The sequence below is a fragment of the Bos grunniens genome, chromosome 11, assembly GCF_055505025.1.
Source record: "Bos grunniens cultivar Pamir isolate PY7600 chromosome 11, Bosgru_T2T1.0, whole genome shotgun sequence".
Lineage (NCBI taxonomy): Eukaryota > Metazoa > Chordata > Mammalia > Artiodactyla > Bovidae > Bos > Bos grunniens.
This window is the reverse complement of record NC_141175.1, coordinates 9254493-9271733: the sequence shown is the minus strand read 5'-3', so window position 1 is coordinate 9271733 and position 17241 is coordinate 9254493. Positions and strand designations below refer to the sequence as shown.

Below are 17241 nucleotides of genomic sequence, written 5' to 3'. Positions count from 1 at the left end.
GACCAGGGGGTTTGTGACCCCGTCTTCCGAGCATAGCAGTTGCTCTGGAAAGTAGAATGAACAAACGTGAACGAAGGAAACCCTCACAGGGAGGTTTGTGGTGGCAAGGATGGGTGGAGCTGTTAAAAAGTTTATGGTTTTTTTTCAAATTCTCAAGGGTTTTTTGTTTTGTTTTTTATCAATAAAGTGATTCCATGGTGAATAGTTGGGGTCAGCTTAGGTTTTCATAAACTAAAGACATATCTGAATTAATGAAGCTGTACTTAAAAAATAAAGGTAACGAAGATGATTTTGTCAGGTAGATTCCTCTTAGCTTTGTATCATTTGGGGCGTGTTTTTCCACTTACCCTCACACTGATCATGACAACCTCAACAGAGGAGGTGCGTGCACGCCTGTGTGTGTTTTATCCCAGTTTGACAGATGCTCAGACAGTAAAGAATCTGCCTGCAATGAAGGAGACCTGGGTTCAATCCCTGAGTCAGGAAGATCCCCTGCAGAAGGGAATGACAACCCATTCCAGTATTCTTGCCTGCAGAATTCCATGGACAGAGAAGTCTGGCAGGCTACAGTCCATGGTGTCTCAGAGAGTCGGACCTGACTGAATGACTACACTTTCACTTTCCTTTTGACAGATGCAACAAGGAGACCCCGAGGTTAGAGGTCACAGAACGAGTAGGGAGTCCTTTGTGTGCCCTGGTTGGCATGGCTCACAGACTAACCAGCCGCAGAAGACCAATCTGTACCCCATCCAGGGCCTCATGGTGCAGGCCTTCTAGAACCTATCTCTCCTATACTATTATCTACCGATTTCATGTTCTTTCAATAGACTCACTTTTTATAACTTAAATATGTTTATTTTAAAGGAAAGTTTAAATAATGACTGTAAATGGAAAACCAGCCACACGTGCCATAAATAGAAGGGGACACACACGCGGGTGACCCTCACCCCACCCAGGATTCCGTCCCAGCCGGGGGTGCCCTGCTGGAGACTGTCTTGGCTTTAAAAGGAGCCAGCTGGGCTTGGGACAGGTGTTAGGGACAAGTGAGCACCAAGGGAGACGCTCTCCGTGATGAGGTCAAGGCGTGAAAGAGAACAGAAGAGGGAAGATAGTTCTCCCGGGGGATTCTGGGGGATTCTGAGGCATTCCCAAAGCACCCTGCCAAGGCTGCTCTGGTCTGTGGTTCCACAGGCTGTGGTACTGACCACTCACACCCCTGGCTCGGTGTGTTCTTGTCCTAACCTTGGTTGGGGGGTAGAGGGAGGAGCACTGAGCCTAATTCAGATTTGGAAACGGGCTCGGGGAGGGAAGGTTGTGACCTGTCCAGGGCTGCATGGTGGGACATCCTGCAGGTCTCACCTCCAGGGAGGCACCCTTGACCATGACCCCCCTTCATTCCCAGTGCTCTGTCCAGACCCTCAGAGCATCTCGCGCCAAGAAGGCCAATTCACTGCCCACCCAGCCAGCTGATGTGTTCTGCCCTCCCTGCCCGGGGAGCCCCTACCCCTACCCCCAGCCCATGACCATGCTGCCTGCTCCAGCCCTGTCCCCCGTGACGGTTTGGAACAGAAAACATGCTCAGAGCTAAGGGGCTCAGGACCAAGGTCACACAGCAAGGATACAGGGGAAGCCAGGCCAGGGCCCAGCTCTGCCTGACCATGAGCCCCTGAGAACCAGGACCCCACCTCCATCACCCAGCGTCCCCCCGCTTGGCACAGCCCATGCCCAGCACACCCTGTGTGAGGGGGATTTTCCACTGGAGCAAGGAGAGGGGCGCCAGCTGAAGTGGGTTGAGAGGGGCCCCGACAAGGAACCAGAGGGGGAGGGGCTGGGGACTCAAGGCTGGGGCGTCCACGCCCTGTGAATCAACCCTGATGGAAGCAAAGAAAAAGGAATAAAACTGAATGTCCTTGGAAACTCCTTTAGTGCTCGGCTGTCCATGAAAACAGGATAAAGTGGCTTCCTCTGCCTGTGCTCAGCCGGGCAGGGTGGAGGCGCTGAGCTCAGGCCAGGAAGGCCTCGAGTCAGGACGAGGGTGGGGCGGGGCTCTCGCTGGGGAGGGGGCTCCAGCTTGGCTACTTGAGGGCGTCCAGGTGGGTGCAGACCTGGGAGAAGACATTGTCCACAGAGCCTTCAGCGTTGACCTGTAGGGAGATGGGCCATGAGGGCAGGAGGCCTACAGGGCTTGGTGAGGGGGCTGGGTGGACCCCACCAAAGCAGGGGGCTGAACCCCCTGAGAGGCCAAGCCAGGGTCCCCAAGCCCAGCCACAGTGGACAGCAGCCTCTTGTCCAACCAGTGAGGGAAACCAAGGCCCAGTCAGGAGGGCTGTCCCAAGGTGACAGCAATTGGAGGCCACGCCAGGCAAAGACCCAGGTTTTCTCTCGGACCCGCACCTTGCGAACAATGCCGCGTTTCTCGTAGAAGGCGATGACGGGCTCTGTGGCCTTGTAGTAGGTTTCCAGACGCTTCTTGATGGTCTCTTCGTTGTCGTCCACACGTCCGCTGGTCTCTCCGCGCTTCAGGAGCCGCTTGATCATGGTCTCAGGGCCGGCGTCCACATACAGCAGTAGTGTGGGCTGTGCGATCTGCAGGCAGGGTGCTGTTTACAGAAGGTCCATTCCTGCCCCCTGGGGCCACCTTCTCCTCCACTTTCCACTTCTGAGGCCCACCTGAAACCCACCCATTCCTTCCAGCCCTTCCCCAAGGCAGCCTGCGGAAGCTTGCTCAAACCGATCTGCCCTGCCCCTCCCCTGCTCACACCTCTTCCATGGCTCCCCAGTGCCCTCAGGAGAAAGTCCTAACTGCTCACCTGACCTGCCCTCCTCATCTCATGCTCCTCATGCCTTTGCTGTCCTGGCTGTGGCCACATGACTAGCTGTGGTCGGGCTCTCATCCCCTCCTCGCCAGGTCTCTGCTCGTTCTGGGAACCTCAGTCAGAAACCCTTTCCCTCAACACCAAGGGCTCGCCTTCCGATTTGAGCTAAAATCTCATTCCTCTAGGGCAGTCTTCTCAGATGCCCCCTCCCCCACCCCAACTACGACCCCAGCTCTCTGGGATGCTCTCCCTGGTGGCTCAAACAGTAAAGAATCTGCCTGCAATGCAGGAGACTCGGGTTCGATCCCTGGGTAGGGAAGATCCCCTGGAGAAGGAAATGGCAACTCACTCCAGTATTCTTGCCTGGAGAATCCCATGGACAGAGGAGCTTGGCGAGCTATATAGTCCATGGGGTCTCAAAGAGTTGGACGAGACTGAGCGACTAACACGCTCTTTCACTTTCTTGCAATCAGTCCCCGTTACTTCTGCCTTGAGCTTGTCTCAGGAGTGTGTGCGTGAGTGCTCAGTTGCTTCAGACTCTGCAACCACATGGACTGTAGCCTACCAGGCTCCTCTGTCCATGGGATGATCCCAGGAAGAATACTGGAGTGGGTTGGGTTGTCATTGCCTCCTTCAAGGGATCTTCCCAACCCAGGGATCGAACCCTCATCTCTTGCAGCTCCTGCATTGGCAGGCAGAGCCATGGAGCTACCTGGGAAGGCTTGCCTCTGGTTATTTACTTAACATCCCTCTCCCAGGCAGGCCTGGAGCCCCTGAGGGCAGGTAGATGCATCTTATATCTGCAGGGCTGACCGAACCTGACAAAGGAACAAGGGCTGAGTGAAGGGGCGAGGGGCTGCTTAGCTCTGGGGGTTCTCAACAACGTCACTGTCATTGGAATAAGCATTTCATCAGCGGAGGTTTGGAAGGACCAGGTCGACCAGTCCTCCTTCAGTGAGGCCCAGGCGCCCCCTGGTGGCCAGAGGCTGGAGGACACAGTGGAGCTGGGCCCTGTGCCAAGTCCAGCACCCACAATATCACCCACAACAGCCCCAGAAAGGATGGGGTCTTTCATTGACCACATTTTCTAGACATGATTGTCACGGCCTGAAGTGACATCACAAAGCTGGTACATCGGGACATGCTCAGGGCTGCCTGGCATCGGACTTCAGGATCCATGGCCTCCTAGCTCGAAGGAAGCCCAGCCAATCCCCATCTCACAGATAGGGAAACTGAGTCCCAGGCCAGGATAGACACTTTCTTGAGGTCCTTCAGCCTCTTAGAGGTCGAGAAATACAGTGTTGGGACACTCCTGGTGGTCCAATGGCTAAGACTCCTTACTCCTGATGCAGGGGGCTCAGGTTTGATCCCCGATCAGGGAACTAGAACCCATAAGCTGCAAATAAAAGCCCAAATGCTGCAGTTAAAGATCCCGTGTGTTGCAACTAAGACCTAGAGCAGCCAAAAAAATTTTTTTTAAGAAATATGGTATATTCCTACTGGGTGAGGCTCAAAGCTGTGGAAGCCCAAAGATGGCCCAGTCTCACAGAGATGGGCACTGGAGATGGAAGTCTGTCCTACCCCAGCCCCCTAAGATGTCAGGTCCTCCCCATATATGGCCCTGCTGCTGACAACCGCCCCTGAGTCCCCATCCACCCTTGCTGACCTCGCCCTCCTCCTGAGAACTCGCAGTTTCCTCTGTTTCCCCATATGGCCTGTGACGTCAGAGATACTGGCATACATCAGAGGCGTGTGTATGTGTGTACATCTGTGTGTGTGTACATGTGTACAATCTCTGTGTATACCTGAGTACATCTGTGTGTATCTGTACGTGTGTACACACGCCTCTGCCTTGTGCTCATGAGTCTGTCGGTACTTGTGTGTACATGAACCTGTGCTTGTATGTACCTGTGGTCACCTACCTGTACATGTGTGTGTTTGGGTGAGGTGTTCCCACCCTGGAGAAGATCCTCCTGGAGGGCACTCATGCCAGGCAGCACAGAGCCCTCCTCTTCAAGGCTGTCTCTGTCCAGCCAGACTTCCTGTGGTGCCTGGAAGGGGACTAGACTCCCCCCATGGCATTCAAGACCTCAGCCAGGCCTGCACCTCCCTCCCCACGGTACTCCGAGTTGCCCTGCCCCACAGACTCTGTTCTCCCCACACCCCCTGACCTTCCATGCTGCTTCCTGCCCCTCTGACTGTGTGTTCACGGGATGCCAAGCCCCACTTTTGAAGGTGCATTCTCTCTAACCCCCATGCTACTTTTCAAGGATAATGTCTGTCCCCATTTTGCAGTTGGAGACACGGAGGTTCACAGGCAGAATGATTGGCCCAAGGCCTCAAACAGCTGAATGGGAACCCTTGGCCAGGTTTGTGAACTCCCCAGCCTGCTGCCTCCTCTTCTACTCATTTTCCTCTAGACTTCAGAAAGGCCTCCAAAGAGTCATCCTGGGCTTCCTCCTTGCCCACCCTGCCACCCTCCGATGGTCAGTCTATCTCTCCCTCGTCTCAAAACTGCCCATCACGGCAGCTCCTGCCTGCCCGCTCTGTGTCACAGCACCCCCAGGTTGCACTTACCCTCCGCTCAAACTCCTCCCCCTGCTGCACCTCCCGGGGGTAGCCGTCGATCAGAAAGCCTTTGGAAGTATCTACCTTGGCCACCATGGCGTCTCGGAGCATGTCCAGTACTGTCTCCTGGGGGCGCAGCAAAAGAAGGGGGGGTCATGAGCCCCTCTTCTCCAGGCTCCGCTCGAGCCTCTGCACAAGCCAGCCCACAGTTAGAAATGCTCTCTGCCCTAACACAGATTTCCCAAACAAGCTGCCCTCTCCAGGAAGCCTTCTCTGAATTGCGAAGACTTAACTGATTGATCAGGCCATTCATTCATTCATCCATTCATTTCTTCATTCACTCAATAATATGATTGGGCCCCTCCTTCCAGCCTCCTGTCTGAGCCCTGAGGACACAGCTCTGAACAAAGTAGACCTTCCCTGTCCTCAGCACACTCACAGTCTGCTGAGGGGACAGACCAATACACAGTTCACTTATAGTTTCCAAGAATGACATGGGCTATATACTGGCAAAGAAGCAGGGGTGGGAGTCTAAAGTGGGGGGTGGGAGTCTAAAGTGGGGGGCGGGTCTTGGCCCAAATCTGAGGGAGTCAGCAAAGTCTGAAAGCTGAGGAAGAAGGAACATTCCAGGCAGGAAGGAGTGTGGTGAATGTGAGGGGATAGAAAGGCCAGGGTGCAGGGAGGGTGGAGAGCTGGGGCCGGGGGTAAAGACTAGGGGGTGTGGGGAGGGGCGCTGAAGGGGGTCGGCAGGCAGGTCCTGGAGGCTCTTGGGAGCTTCTGGAAGGAATTTTATGCCAACGGCAATGAGGACTCTCAGGAGGGTTCAGGGCCAGGGAAGGTCATGGTCAGCCCTGCCGGTGTGTCATGGGCTTTGCTGGCTGGCGTCCACGCAGGGCCACCACCACCCCCACCAACCCTCACCCCGCCAGGGCCCACTCACCAGTGGCACCAGCTGCCCCTTCTCCATGATTTCTGACAGCATCTTGCCCCTAGCCGAGCCCGAGCTGACCTCGGCCCGCAGGAGGTCTCCGGTGGAGAGGTGGGTGTAGCCGTACTTCTGCACAATCTTCTCACACTGGGTGCCCTTCCCCGAGCCGGGCCCGCCTGCAAGCGCCCACCCACTCAGAAGCCCCAAGAAACGGGACCCCTGCAGGGACGGGGTGTCTGCCCGGGCCACCCAGAGAGGTGGGGGCAGAGCCCAGGGTGCCCCCCAGGCCCAGACTCCCACCGGGAGGCCTTTGAAGCCGCGCCCTTCTCACTGCCTCACCCGCCTGCCTTGGACTCACCCACCACAAAGATGATCTTGGTTTTCTTCAGCTTCTCTGTGGGAGAGAAGAGGGGAGCGGAGCTTGGTGAGTCACTGGACAAGGAGCCAGAGGCACCTCTGAGGTCCCAGGCCTGTGCTGAGCCCCAGGCAGAGGGACGGACACCGCTCATGTTCGTGTCAGGGAGGCAAATGAGTCAGCCCAGAGCGAGGGATACGGGGCGAGGGAAACGCAGAGACCGGGACAGGCCGGGGAGGTGAGGCTGATCCAGGCGGAGAGACCCGCAGGGACCAAGGCCTGGAAGTCACGGGCTCCGCACAGGCCATGAGGGTGACGCTCAGGGGCTCAGACGCCCACCCTCACGGCCCCTCCCTGTGGGCAGCTGGACCAAGGCGCTGGGTCACCTCTGGCTCTAGAGTCTTCCATGATGCGGGGGTCTGTCCCCGAGCAGCAGGCCCCCATGGTCCCGGTCTGCTGTGTCCCCCAGCCTTCCCCCCTCAGGCTCTGGGCCTGCCCATCGCCTGCCTCCCCTAGGCGGTACCAGTGTGGAGTTGGCAACCACAACATATGTTGCCCTGGAGACGGTTGCTGGGGAAGAGGGCTGTGGTGGGCACATGGAACCCTTGCTTAGAGAGGGCGGGAGGGAGCTTGCGTTTCAACCTCTGCCTCAGAACTCCACCAGACCGCAGCCCCACCATACAGAAGGGACTGAGGCCTGGAGGCAGGCGCCTGCTGGGACTGGGCGGGGGGCGGGGGGCGCCTCTTTCCAAGCTGCCCGGGCTTCTCCGTTTCTCAGGGAAGTAGGAGCTCTGTGTGCCAATGGGGAGGTGAGCTTGGCAAGCTCCCAGGGGTCTTGAGGAGCTGCTAGAATGACTTCCATGGGCTTCCATCGTCTGTGGCCGTGTGAAAGGGTACAAGCCTGGGAGTGGCGGTGGGGGGGCGGTGCGCCCACACAGCCCAGGGCACCTATGTTCAGAGCCCTGGGGGTAGAAGGATGACTGCCGGCTTCAGGCGCCAGCAGCAGCCAGGCCCACTGGGCTCCTTTAAGAGCCGCCTGGGCCAGGACCCAGTGCCAGGGATGGGATGGGTGGTGTCGCCAGGAGGCGGGCCAGCCGGGCGCTCTGCCCACGTCTCCCTGCAGGACCCAGCCCGCAGGAGCCAGGAGAGCCCAAGACACCCTGAAGACTCAACTCCACTGGTCCGGGAGAGGGGCAGGAGCGTGTCCTTGTTTGCCTTGGCATTTGCACACTTGGGGCCTCTCCGCAGGGCAGGCCTTCCCTCACTAGCGCTGTGCCCCCCCTCCAGAAAGAGCCAGAGATTCAGCTCTATAAATACCAGTGTAGGAGGTGAGCTATGGGGCCCTGAGAAGCCTCAAGGAAGCCTCATTCCTTCTAAAATTAATCTTGGAGCTGGTACATCAAGCGAGAGGCCCAAGAGGCCTGAGAAAGATGCTGGAGGCCCCCAGACAGGTCCTTCTGGCAGCTCCAGAGCTACCTCCAAACCGTCCCCGCATGTCTCCCCAAAGCACACCCCTTTAACAGATGGGCACACTGAGGCCCAGGCTGTGAGTGGGCAAGGAGAGGCGCTTCCATACCTTCCATCCTGCTGTGATCCGGGCAGCCGAGTCAGCGCTCTGCAAGACAAGGGCACAGGCAGCCAAGTGAGGGGGATTTCTTGGACATCCAGCCTCTGACCCCGGCAGCCTCCCAAGGTGGGGGCCAGGCCCTGGCCTGGTCTTCTGGGGATGGAGGGGCCGCTGGGGGCAGGGGAGGCCTGGGAGGCTGGGAGATATTACCGAAGTCACCTTTCCTTGGGGTGCCTCCACTGCCTCACCTGTCTCACGCAGGGCAGGCAGCAGCCCCTTCCGCCCACCCAACAGTGAGGGTGACAGCCAGAGGCGTAAACAGCGGCTCCTGCAACTGCTGAACTGTTTCCCTCCCAAGTCCCGGAAAACAGGCCCTGGGTTTGCGTCTGCCCAACACCTTGACAACGCTCCCCAGAGCAGGATGAAAGCCCGGGAGGTGGGAAGGTGTCCTCATCTAGGAGGGGTTTGGACCAGGATGCTCAAAGGGACACAGAGGCCCGAGGGGAGAGAGCTGCGGGTCTGTACTTGGTCCACACCTGCACAGTTCTCAACTGAGCGAGTTCCCCGGCTCCCGCCCCTGTAATGTTGCACCCAATACCTGAATGCCCTTCCCCAAGAAGCTATTGTTGAGGACTCAGTTCAGGTCCCACCTCCTTCAGGAAGCCTTTCTGGACTCTGCCTCCGCTCCCACACTGGCAGGTGACCGGCCTCCAGCATCGCACACACCACGCTATACTGGGCCTCTCTGCTGTACTGCAGCAGAGTTGGGTGGAAGGCCTACCTTCCACCCCGACATGGCCCCTGCCCCCTCCCTGCCTGAGGACCTTGCACCCCATTTTCCCCTCAGCTTGTCAATCAAGCCCAGTGCCTCTTGGGACCACACCCCTCTGCAGCCACAGTTCAGAGGTCTCCCTCCCTCTCCCCTTCCCATCAGTCTCTCTGGAGTTGCCAAGACACATCTTTGGCTCCCACTTCTTCACTCCTCACCCCCCAGCCCTCCCCAAGGCTCCCAGCAACCACCACAGACTTTTTTGCCTTAACCTTTGACCCCAAAGCCTGGGCCAGCGTTCCTTCTGCCAGGGACCCCTGCCCGGTGCCCCTACTCTGCCCTCTCACTGTTGGCCTCAGGTGCCCTGGACCCTCATCTCTGCCCAGCCAGCCCAGGCCTCTCTCCCCAGCCTCCCAAAAACACAGCCCCTGGACAGGCCCAGAGACCCCCAGCCTCTAAACAGCCCTTACATCATCCGAAGCCACGTACTCTATCACCCAGCCAGAGGCCCCGGTCAGCATGAACGCCCTTCTCCCCACCCACCTCCACCCCACACAAGCACGTCCCAGCCCTCTCGCTCCAGAACTTCCCTCCAGTCTGTGTCCTCACAGCCACTTCCTTGTTCCAAGCAGGGAAACTGGCCACTGCCCAGCCTCCCGTGGGCCTCCCCACCTCCACACCCCACCAGGCAACCTGCAGGATTTTCTCTGACAAGCATCAAACCACATCCTTGCCTGCTTGAAAGACTTCCACCTGAGGCCCCCTCCGTCCCCCAAATAAACCATAACGTAGCTGACCGAGCCCAGCAATCTGGCCCCCTTGGGAACTCTCCCCTGGGGGCCACTGCTTGAGTTGCTTGAAGCTCCCTCACTCACCACAATCGTGTCCCACCTGCAGGTCCCAGCTAATGTTCCACCCAACACCTGAATGCCCTCCCCCAAGGAGCTGTTGTTGAGGACTCAGTTCAGGTCCCACCTCCTTCAGGAAGCCTTCCTGGACTCTGCCCTCCACTCCCACACTGGCAGGTGACCGGCCTCCAGCATCGCACACACCACGCTGTACCGGGCCTCTCTGCTGTACTGCAGGCCGGTGTCCCACGCCTCCGGGCCTGGCCCTGGCTGAGCATGGGGCTGGGGCCTCACTCCATCCTCACAGCCGTCTTGGGAGGGAAGTGAGGCTTGGGGAGGAGGAGAGATCTGCTCCAGGGCCTGGCTGGGGTCACACTGGGGGCGATGTTCTCTGCTGCCCTGAGCCTGGCATCTGCTAGGTCCTTCAGCAGCTTGCTGACCGTCCTGCCTGCCATGGGGTATGAGCTATAGCCTCTTTCCTGCTGAGTGTGCTGAAGGAACGCTAAGAGCTGCCAGTGGCCCTCCGCTGCTGGTGGGGGAGGGAGAGGGTCCTCCTGGCCAGGGACAGCCTGTGGTGACGCCCTGAGGAGTGGCCTGGACCCCGACCCCACCCCACCCCACCCCCTCCTGGTAACCTAAGCCCCTCTGCCCTGCTGGCACCTGCCGCTTCTTGGTCCAAAATAACTTGGGTTGTGAGGAGTCCTCACAGAGGCCAAGGGTCCAGGGCAGAGTTGGGTTACGGCCTCAGCACCCAGGCCTTATAAGGCCCCCAGGTCAGGACCACGGCAACTCCTCACATGACTGGGTGGCCTGCTGAGGGGCCCAGAAGGCCGAGGCCCAAAGGGACCGCGACTTCACCTCAATCACAAGGCAAGACTAGGGCAAGAGCCAGGCCTCCCAGCTCCTGACCAGAAGCAGCCTTCTCAGTGGTTGGCAACTGGCTAGGGTTCAAGTCCCAACTCTTATCACTCAGCTGTGTGACCTTGGGCAGCTGGGGTCCCCTCTCTGGGCGAGAGTCCCCAAGCCTAGTCCAGCTGCTGCTGGAGGGTCCCAGGTAGGTGGCTGAATGGCACTCAGGAAAGGCCCCACGGACTGGCTCAGGGGTCCCTCTGAGCCCCTGCCCTTTCAGGAGGCTGGGGCAGGGGGCCAAACATCCAGGGGGCTTCCTGTCCCCCCAGCACTCAAAATGACATGCCAGGATAGCTCCTCCCAACACCTAGGCTAACCCTTCCCAGGTCCTAGGGTAGGGAGCCCAGTCACAGCTCTCCTCCCAGGTCCCCAGCTGAGACGGGCCAAGGGCAGGGACCTGGAGCCCCAGGAGTGCCAGCAGGACAAAAGGGTGACTGTCACGGAGGCCAGGAGGGACAGCAACACACACACACACACACACCCATCCCCAGGACACACACAGTGTGGCACAGACATCTAGTGCAGAGCCTGGGGAATACCGCCAGGCAGATACTTACAGATCACAAACTGGGATACGAACACAGCCTTACGAAGCCTGAGGAGACCCCGACACGCACAGACACACAATTCCCCCAGGTGCGTGTAGCTTCCCCACTCCCGGCAGGGGCGCCCCCCGCCCTAACACACGTGCACAAGCACACACACGGGCACACACTGACCTGGGGGAAGGGTGAGGGTGGGCACAGGGGCCAGTGCGTGCCCTCCCTGTCCTCGCCAGCCGCCGCAAAGGAGACTATTTATAAGGCTGTCAGCGGCGCGCGGCATGCCGGGAGCCAGCGCTCCGTGATGGCAGGGAGGGAGGGAGGGAGGGAGGCAGGGAGAACGGACCGGGAAGGGAGGGGGCGCTGGACCGGAGCGGAGCCCTGGTGGGAAGCCAGGCCATGCACCCCCAGGTGGCACTGTGCAGCTTCCCGAGGGGTTTTCATTCCTCTGTTACTTCCACTGTACCTGCATCACTCCAGGGGGACCGGACCAGACTTCTTCTATGACCGCTGGGGAAGCTGACGCCCAGAGAGGAGAGGCTCTTTGCACAAAATCCCACAGCAAATCCATGGCAGAGAGAGAGGCCAGAACCGGGGTGGAGGGGACCAAGGTATGTGTTCTGGGGGCTTTGCTGTCCAGACAAGCCCCCAGCCCCTCCTCAGATCCTGCCCTGAAGTCTCTGGGCCAACAGCCACCCAGAATTCCTCCTCCTCTGTTGGAAGGGGCCTCAAGAGCTTCTCTGGGACTGTAACTCCCCAGAACTCTGAAGATCACCCACATATCCATCTCCCAGCCAGTGGCTGCGTGCGTGTGTGCATGCTCAATCATGTCCAACTCTTTCTAACCCCAGGGACTGTAGCCCGCCAGCCTCCTCTGTCCATGGGATTTTCCAGGTAAGAACACTGGAGTGGGCTGCCATTCCCCTCTCCAGGGGATCTTCCTGACCCAGGTATCAAACCTGCATCTCCTGCTTGGCAGGCAGATTCTTTACCATCTGAGCCAGTGGTAGTGTAGAAGATTATTTAAAAAACCAAAACAGCCCTGTCCCCATGCAGCTGCCAGGCAGTTCCCAGTGAGGCCAGCTTGAGGATGTGGGACATTAAGAATGCTGTGGGCACAAATGGGGACTGATAGTCCTGATGCAAAGAACAGCTCCCATTAATGAGGCTCACTGGGCACCAAGTGCTGGGCAGAGCACTGGACTCAGACCACGTCTGCAGTCCTTAAACACAAGGAAAATGAGGGTCACAGCTGTAAAAGAGCTTGCCTGGGGTTCCCAGGTAGAGAGCGAAGTATTTACCCAGAGTTTTTCATGAGACGGGGACACAGCAATAGTTGCTCAACGAAGTAGCAGAGCAGAGATGAGAGCCTAGGACCATGTAGCTTCAGAACTCATGCACTTGACTGCTAGACCATATCACGACCTTGAAGGCAGCAGCCCCAGATGGTAGAGTGGGTTGAATCTGGAACTTGTCTTGCAGGCACTAAGGAGCCATGGAAGGTGTTTAAGCGAGAGGGTAAGACTCTCAGGAGAGTGAGGCCACCTTAGATGGGTGGCTTCTTTTTAGCAACAACAGCATCCTGGATACCAGGAGGCTTGGGTCTAATCCCAACACTGCCACCTGTGACATCAGACAAGGCTCTCACTCGTTGGGATTTTAGTTTCCCCGTCTGTGGGAGGGGTGAGTCGTGGGTCAGAGAGTCTGCCCTAGAAATTGTTTGAAAGGCCCTCTCAAAAGCTGTAGGTGGTTGTGTGCATGGGCGCAACCTTTGGGGAAAGCAAATTGATGTCAATCATCCGTGTGACTCTCTGCTCTTAGGAATCCCACGAGTGGGCACAGAAGGTGTACAGTGCAGACCAACTGATAGGAGGGGCAATGGTACAGACAGTCAGGGTGGGGAGCTGGCAACCGCCCTAGAGTCAGCGAAAGAAGGGAAGCTGGAGGTCTATGCAGCTAGGGGGCAAGAGGAAGAGGCTAAGGGCCCAACTGCATTGATCTTATCCCACCTGAGTGAAAATAATTCTAAACGTGTGTGTGTGGCATAAAATCTAGCCCTATAATTTTTTTCTCCATTTTAACATCTCTGAAATTGGTTTTGTTTAATATTTATTTATTAGGCTGTGCCGGGTCTTAGTTGTGGCACCTGGGGTCTTCTGTCTTTGCTCCTCCACACAGGGTCTTTAGCTACTGCATGTGAACTCTGAATTGTGGCAAGAGAGATCTAGTTCCTGGCCAGGGATCGACCCTGGATGCCCTACGTTGGAAGTGTGGAGTCAGCCACTGGACCACCAGGGAAGTCATTGAAATAGTTTTGTCTTATAATTGAATCAATGGTATCTGTTTTTTCAACTTTTTTTCTTTAATATTTATTTGGCTTTGCTGGGTCTTATTTTCAGCCCATGGGATCTTTGCTCTTTGGCTGTGGCATGCAAACCCTTAGTTGCAACAGGTGGGATCTAGTTTCCCGACCAGGGATCAAACCCGGGCCCCCTGCACTGGGAGCGTGGAGCCTCAGACACGTAACCACCAGGGAAGTCCCTGAAATAGCTCTGTCTTATAATCAAATCAATGGTATCTTAAAGTTGATGAACTAAAGCAAAACAAAGAGAGCAAGGGTGGGCACAGGATCCCCTGAGTGAAGGCAGGACTTTCACTTCTGCCTTAAAGGCTTCGAAACACGTTTCTTAAATACAACAAGCGTCTATAGATGTACCTTGAGGACACTGCTATGCTATGCTAAGTCACTTCAGTCGTGTCTGACTCTGTGCGACCGCAGAGACGGCAGCCCACCAGGCTCCCCTGTCCCTGGGATTCTCCAGGCAAGAACACTGGAGTGGGTTGCCATTTCCTTCTCCAATGCATGAAAGTGAAAAGTGAAAGTGAAGTCGCTCAGTCATGTCCAACTCTTAGCGACCCCATGGATTACAGCCTAATAGGCTCCTCCGTCCATGGGATTTTCCAAGCAAGAGTACTGGAGTGGGGTGCCATTGCCTTCTCCATGAGGACATTAGGCTAAGTGAAATAAGCCAGTCACAAAAAGACAAATATTGTATGATTCTATTTATACAAAGGGTCTCAAGCAGTCAAATTTGTAGAAACAGAAAGAGTGATGGTTACCAGGGGCGGAGGGGAAGGGGAAATTCAGAGCAGTTGTTTGATAGGTTTAGAGTTTCAGATATGCAAGATGAAAAAGTTCTGGGGTCTGCTTCACAATGGAAAAAAACGCAATGTAAATATACTTACTACTACTAAACCGTGCACTTAAAAAAGGGTAAGTGGTAAATCATATGTTTTTTTTTTTACCACAATAAAAAAATTTTTGAAATCTTACAGACTGAACAAAAAATATATTAGGCACCTGTTTTCATTATTTCCTTTGCATATGATCTATGGATTTTCCACCAGTGCTGAGATATTAAAGTTTCAGGATTTTTTTTTTTTCCCAGCTACAATCTAAAGAAAGAAAAAAGAGAGAGAGAGAAGACAGGAGGCAGGGAGGGAAGCAGGAGGGAAGGAGGGAAGGAGAAAAAGGAAGGAAGGGAAGGAGGGAAATGAAAAAGGTACATGGAAGAAAAATCTGGAAGATTAGACTGTCACCAGGGAGCAGAACTGGGTGATCCCCTTGCTTTCTATCTTACAGTGTTTGTATGTTGTGTTAGTAGCTCAGTTGTATCCAACTCTGCAACATCATGCATCATTGTCTGCCAGGCTCCTGTGTCCGTGGGTTTCTCCAGGCAACAGTACTGAAGTGGGTTGCCATTTCCTTCTCCAGAGTATCTTCCTGACCCAGAGATCAAACCTGGGCCTCCTGCACTGCAGGCAGATTCTTTACCATCTGAGACACCAGGGAAGCCCATCGTGCTTGTATAGTTCAAGTTATTTTAAAACATAAAAAAATACCTAAAATATAACCATACAGAATGAAACCAATTAAAAAAAAAATTTGAAAATACTCTAGCTAAAAAAGAATTCCAGTGCGCCGGCATCAGGGGACACATCTGAGGCGGCCACTCTTTGAGGTACACAGCTGGATCCACGAGTCCAGCATATGGGGCTGGGGTGTGGAGCTGCCCCGGGCGGGCCTGGCCAGACAGCAGAGCATCCGCAGGAAACAGCTGGAGTGGCTGCTTCAAGCAGTGCATGTGAGGTTGGCAGCGGGTGGGAGATGCCCCCTCCCCCAAGGAGGGGTACCCGGGTAAAAGGGCTCACGGGAGGGCCCTGAACCCCCAACTAGGAGGTGGACGTGGTCCTGACCATGGTGGGAAGCCAGTGAAGGTTTCAGAGCAAAGCTGGCCATGATGAGGTGGCTTCAGGAAGCTAAGTTTGGCCAAGAGTGGCCCTGTCTCGGCTGGGTCTATTCTGAGAAGGTAAGAGCACGGGGTGGTTGAGGATTGGACCCCAGGCCTCTTGCTCTCAACATCTTCCATCAAAGTCCTACTTGCTGATTCTGAACTGGGCTATCCCAGGGTCCACCCCCAGCAACCAACCCGTCTTGACTCCCTCCTGCTGGCGCCCCCTTTGTGCCACTGGTGGGGAGACAGGAGACCACAGCATTCTGGAAGAAATCCCGCCCCCCGCACCCCCTGAAACCTCTGCCTGGACCCCAATTCCCAGTAGCCTTTACGTGGGGCTGGAAGTGTGTCACGTCCCTGTATCCCCTTCCCGGGTGGATCCCTAGGCTCCCCCATGTAATGACTTTGCCGGGAGTCCCGCCCCTCGGATACACCCACCACCACCACCATTACTGTCTGGTCACCCTGGGCCCGGACCCCAGGCCTCCCAGCCGCCTCCTCATCCTGCTGCTGTCTGAGCAAGGACGGCCTCTCCAAGCAGGAAGGATGGAGGCTTCGCCCCTCGGATTGGCCCTCGCGGCCTTCTGCCACCCTGTCCCCAGTGGTCTCATCTTCCAGTGCTCCCTTCTTTGGCCGCCCCACTGCCTACCGAGCGGGCTGTGGGTCCCCCGCCAGGCTTCCATTCGGGCCCTTCTTCCCTCCTGACATCCCCTCCCTCATCAATTGCACCTCACACAGCACATGGCCCGTGGCTGCCGACAGTGAACATACATGTGAACTGAGGCAAAGGGGGGGGCCATTCTCACCACCCGCCAGCTCCGTGGTCCCCATCCCGCTGGCGCAGTGCCCAGGAGAACTCTTTTCCATCCCCGGCAGGCTGCCTGCCCTTGTCTCACAGTCACCCTTTGTTAGGCCTCCGCTCCCAAGGGCATCTTATCTGACTAAACAGGTTGTAATCTCCCAGAGTCACGGACCCCCTACCTCCTGCCAACCTGGAGTAAACAAGTCCTTTTGCTGAGAGGTTGGAGGGATTCACAGCTCACACACCTGGCCAGGGCTGCAGCCCCGCCTGACTCCCTCCTGTTCAGGCTTGCAGGATACTCCTGCTCCCTACCCTGGGCACCGCCCCCCCAGCCTCCCCACCCTGCTTACAGCCAACCTCTGACCCCACTGCCTGCCTGTCCCTGTCAACCTCCTCCATCCCATCCCCCTTGCTTCTGGGACAGAAATGTCATCCTTTCCCACCCCCTTCTCTTCCTGTGGGACGCTCTTCCCCTCCAAACCTCTGCAGGAACCATCCTCAGGAAGAGCATCACCTCCACAGCTGCAGCGCCCTGTGCAGCCCTCACTGCCCTGAGCCTGTCGCGGGCCCCTCGCCTCCGTTGATCCTGACCTCCTTGAGAGTAGTGTCTGGTTTCAGCCCAGAGGGAGCTGGGGTTCTGAGAGGGGGAGTGACTTGCTCAAAGTCACAAGGGCAGGGGGAGGTCAGACTGGAAGAGCCAGGTGAGCATCCCCCAACCCCCAGGGCCACCAGGTCTCCACCCAGGCTGTAAAATGCATGACTCACAAAGAAGCTGGCCATTCTGCTGGAGTGTGGGCTCCCAGCCTGGAAGGTGTGGGCCCCAAGTACTGGGCCAGAGAGCG

General features: G+C 56.7%; 1 protein-coding gene across 13 annotated transcripts; it reads right to left on the bottom strand.

Moving 5' to 3' along the window:
- Positions 1–1905: 1905 nt before the first annotated feature.
- On the bottom strand, positions 1906–16970 carry AK1 (adenylate kinase 1). Of its 13 annotated transcripts, XM_086324995.1 has the most exons (8): positions 12604–14302; positions 11769–11844; positions 8244–8282; positions 6671–6706; positions 6325–6488; positions 5394–5510; positions 2395–2586; positions 1906–2144 (listed from the first exon to the last, which is right to left on the bottom strand). In XM_086324995.1, the coding sequence occupies exons 3-8, from the start codon at positions 8248–8250 to the stop codon at positions 2076–2078; spliced, it is 585 nt and encodes a 194-aa protein (XP_086181121.1). In that variant the 5' UTR covers positions 8251–8282; positions 11769–11844; positions 12604–14302; the 3' UTR covers positions 1906–2075. The 13 variants fall into 13 exon arrangements, with proteins under 13 accessions (XP_086181121.1, XP_086181118.1, XP_086181114.1 ...); XM_086324992.1 differs by lacking the exons at positions 11769–11844; positions 12604–14302 and adding an exon at positions 11318–11533; XM_086324988.1 differs by lacking the exons at positions 11769–11844; positions 12604–14302 and adding an exon at positions 11480–11533.
- Between the last annotated feature and the right edge of the window lie 271 nt (positions 16971–17241).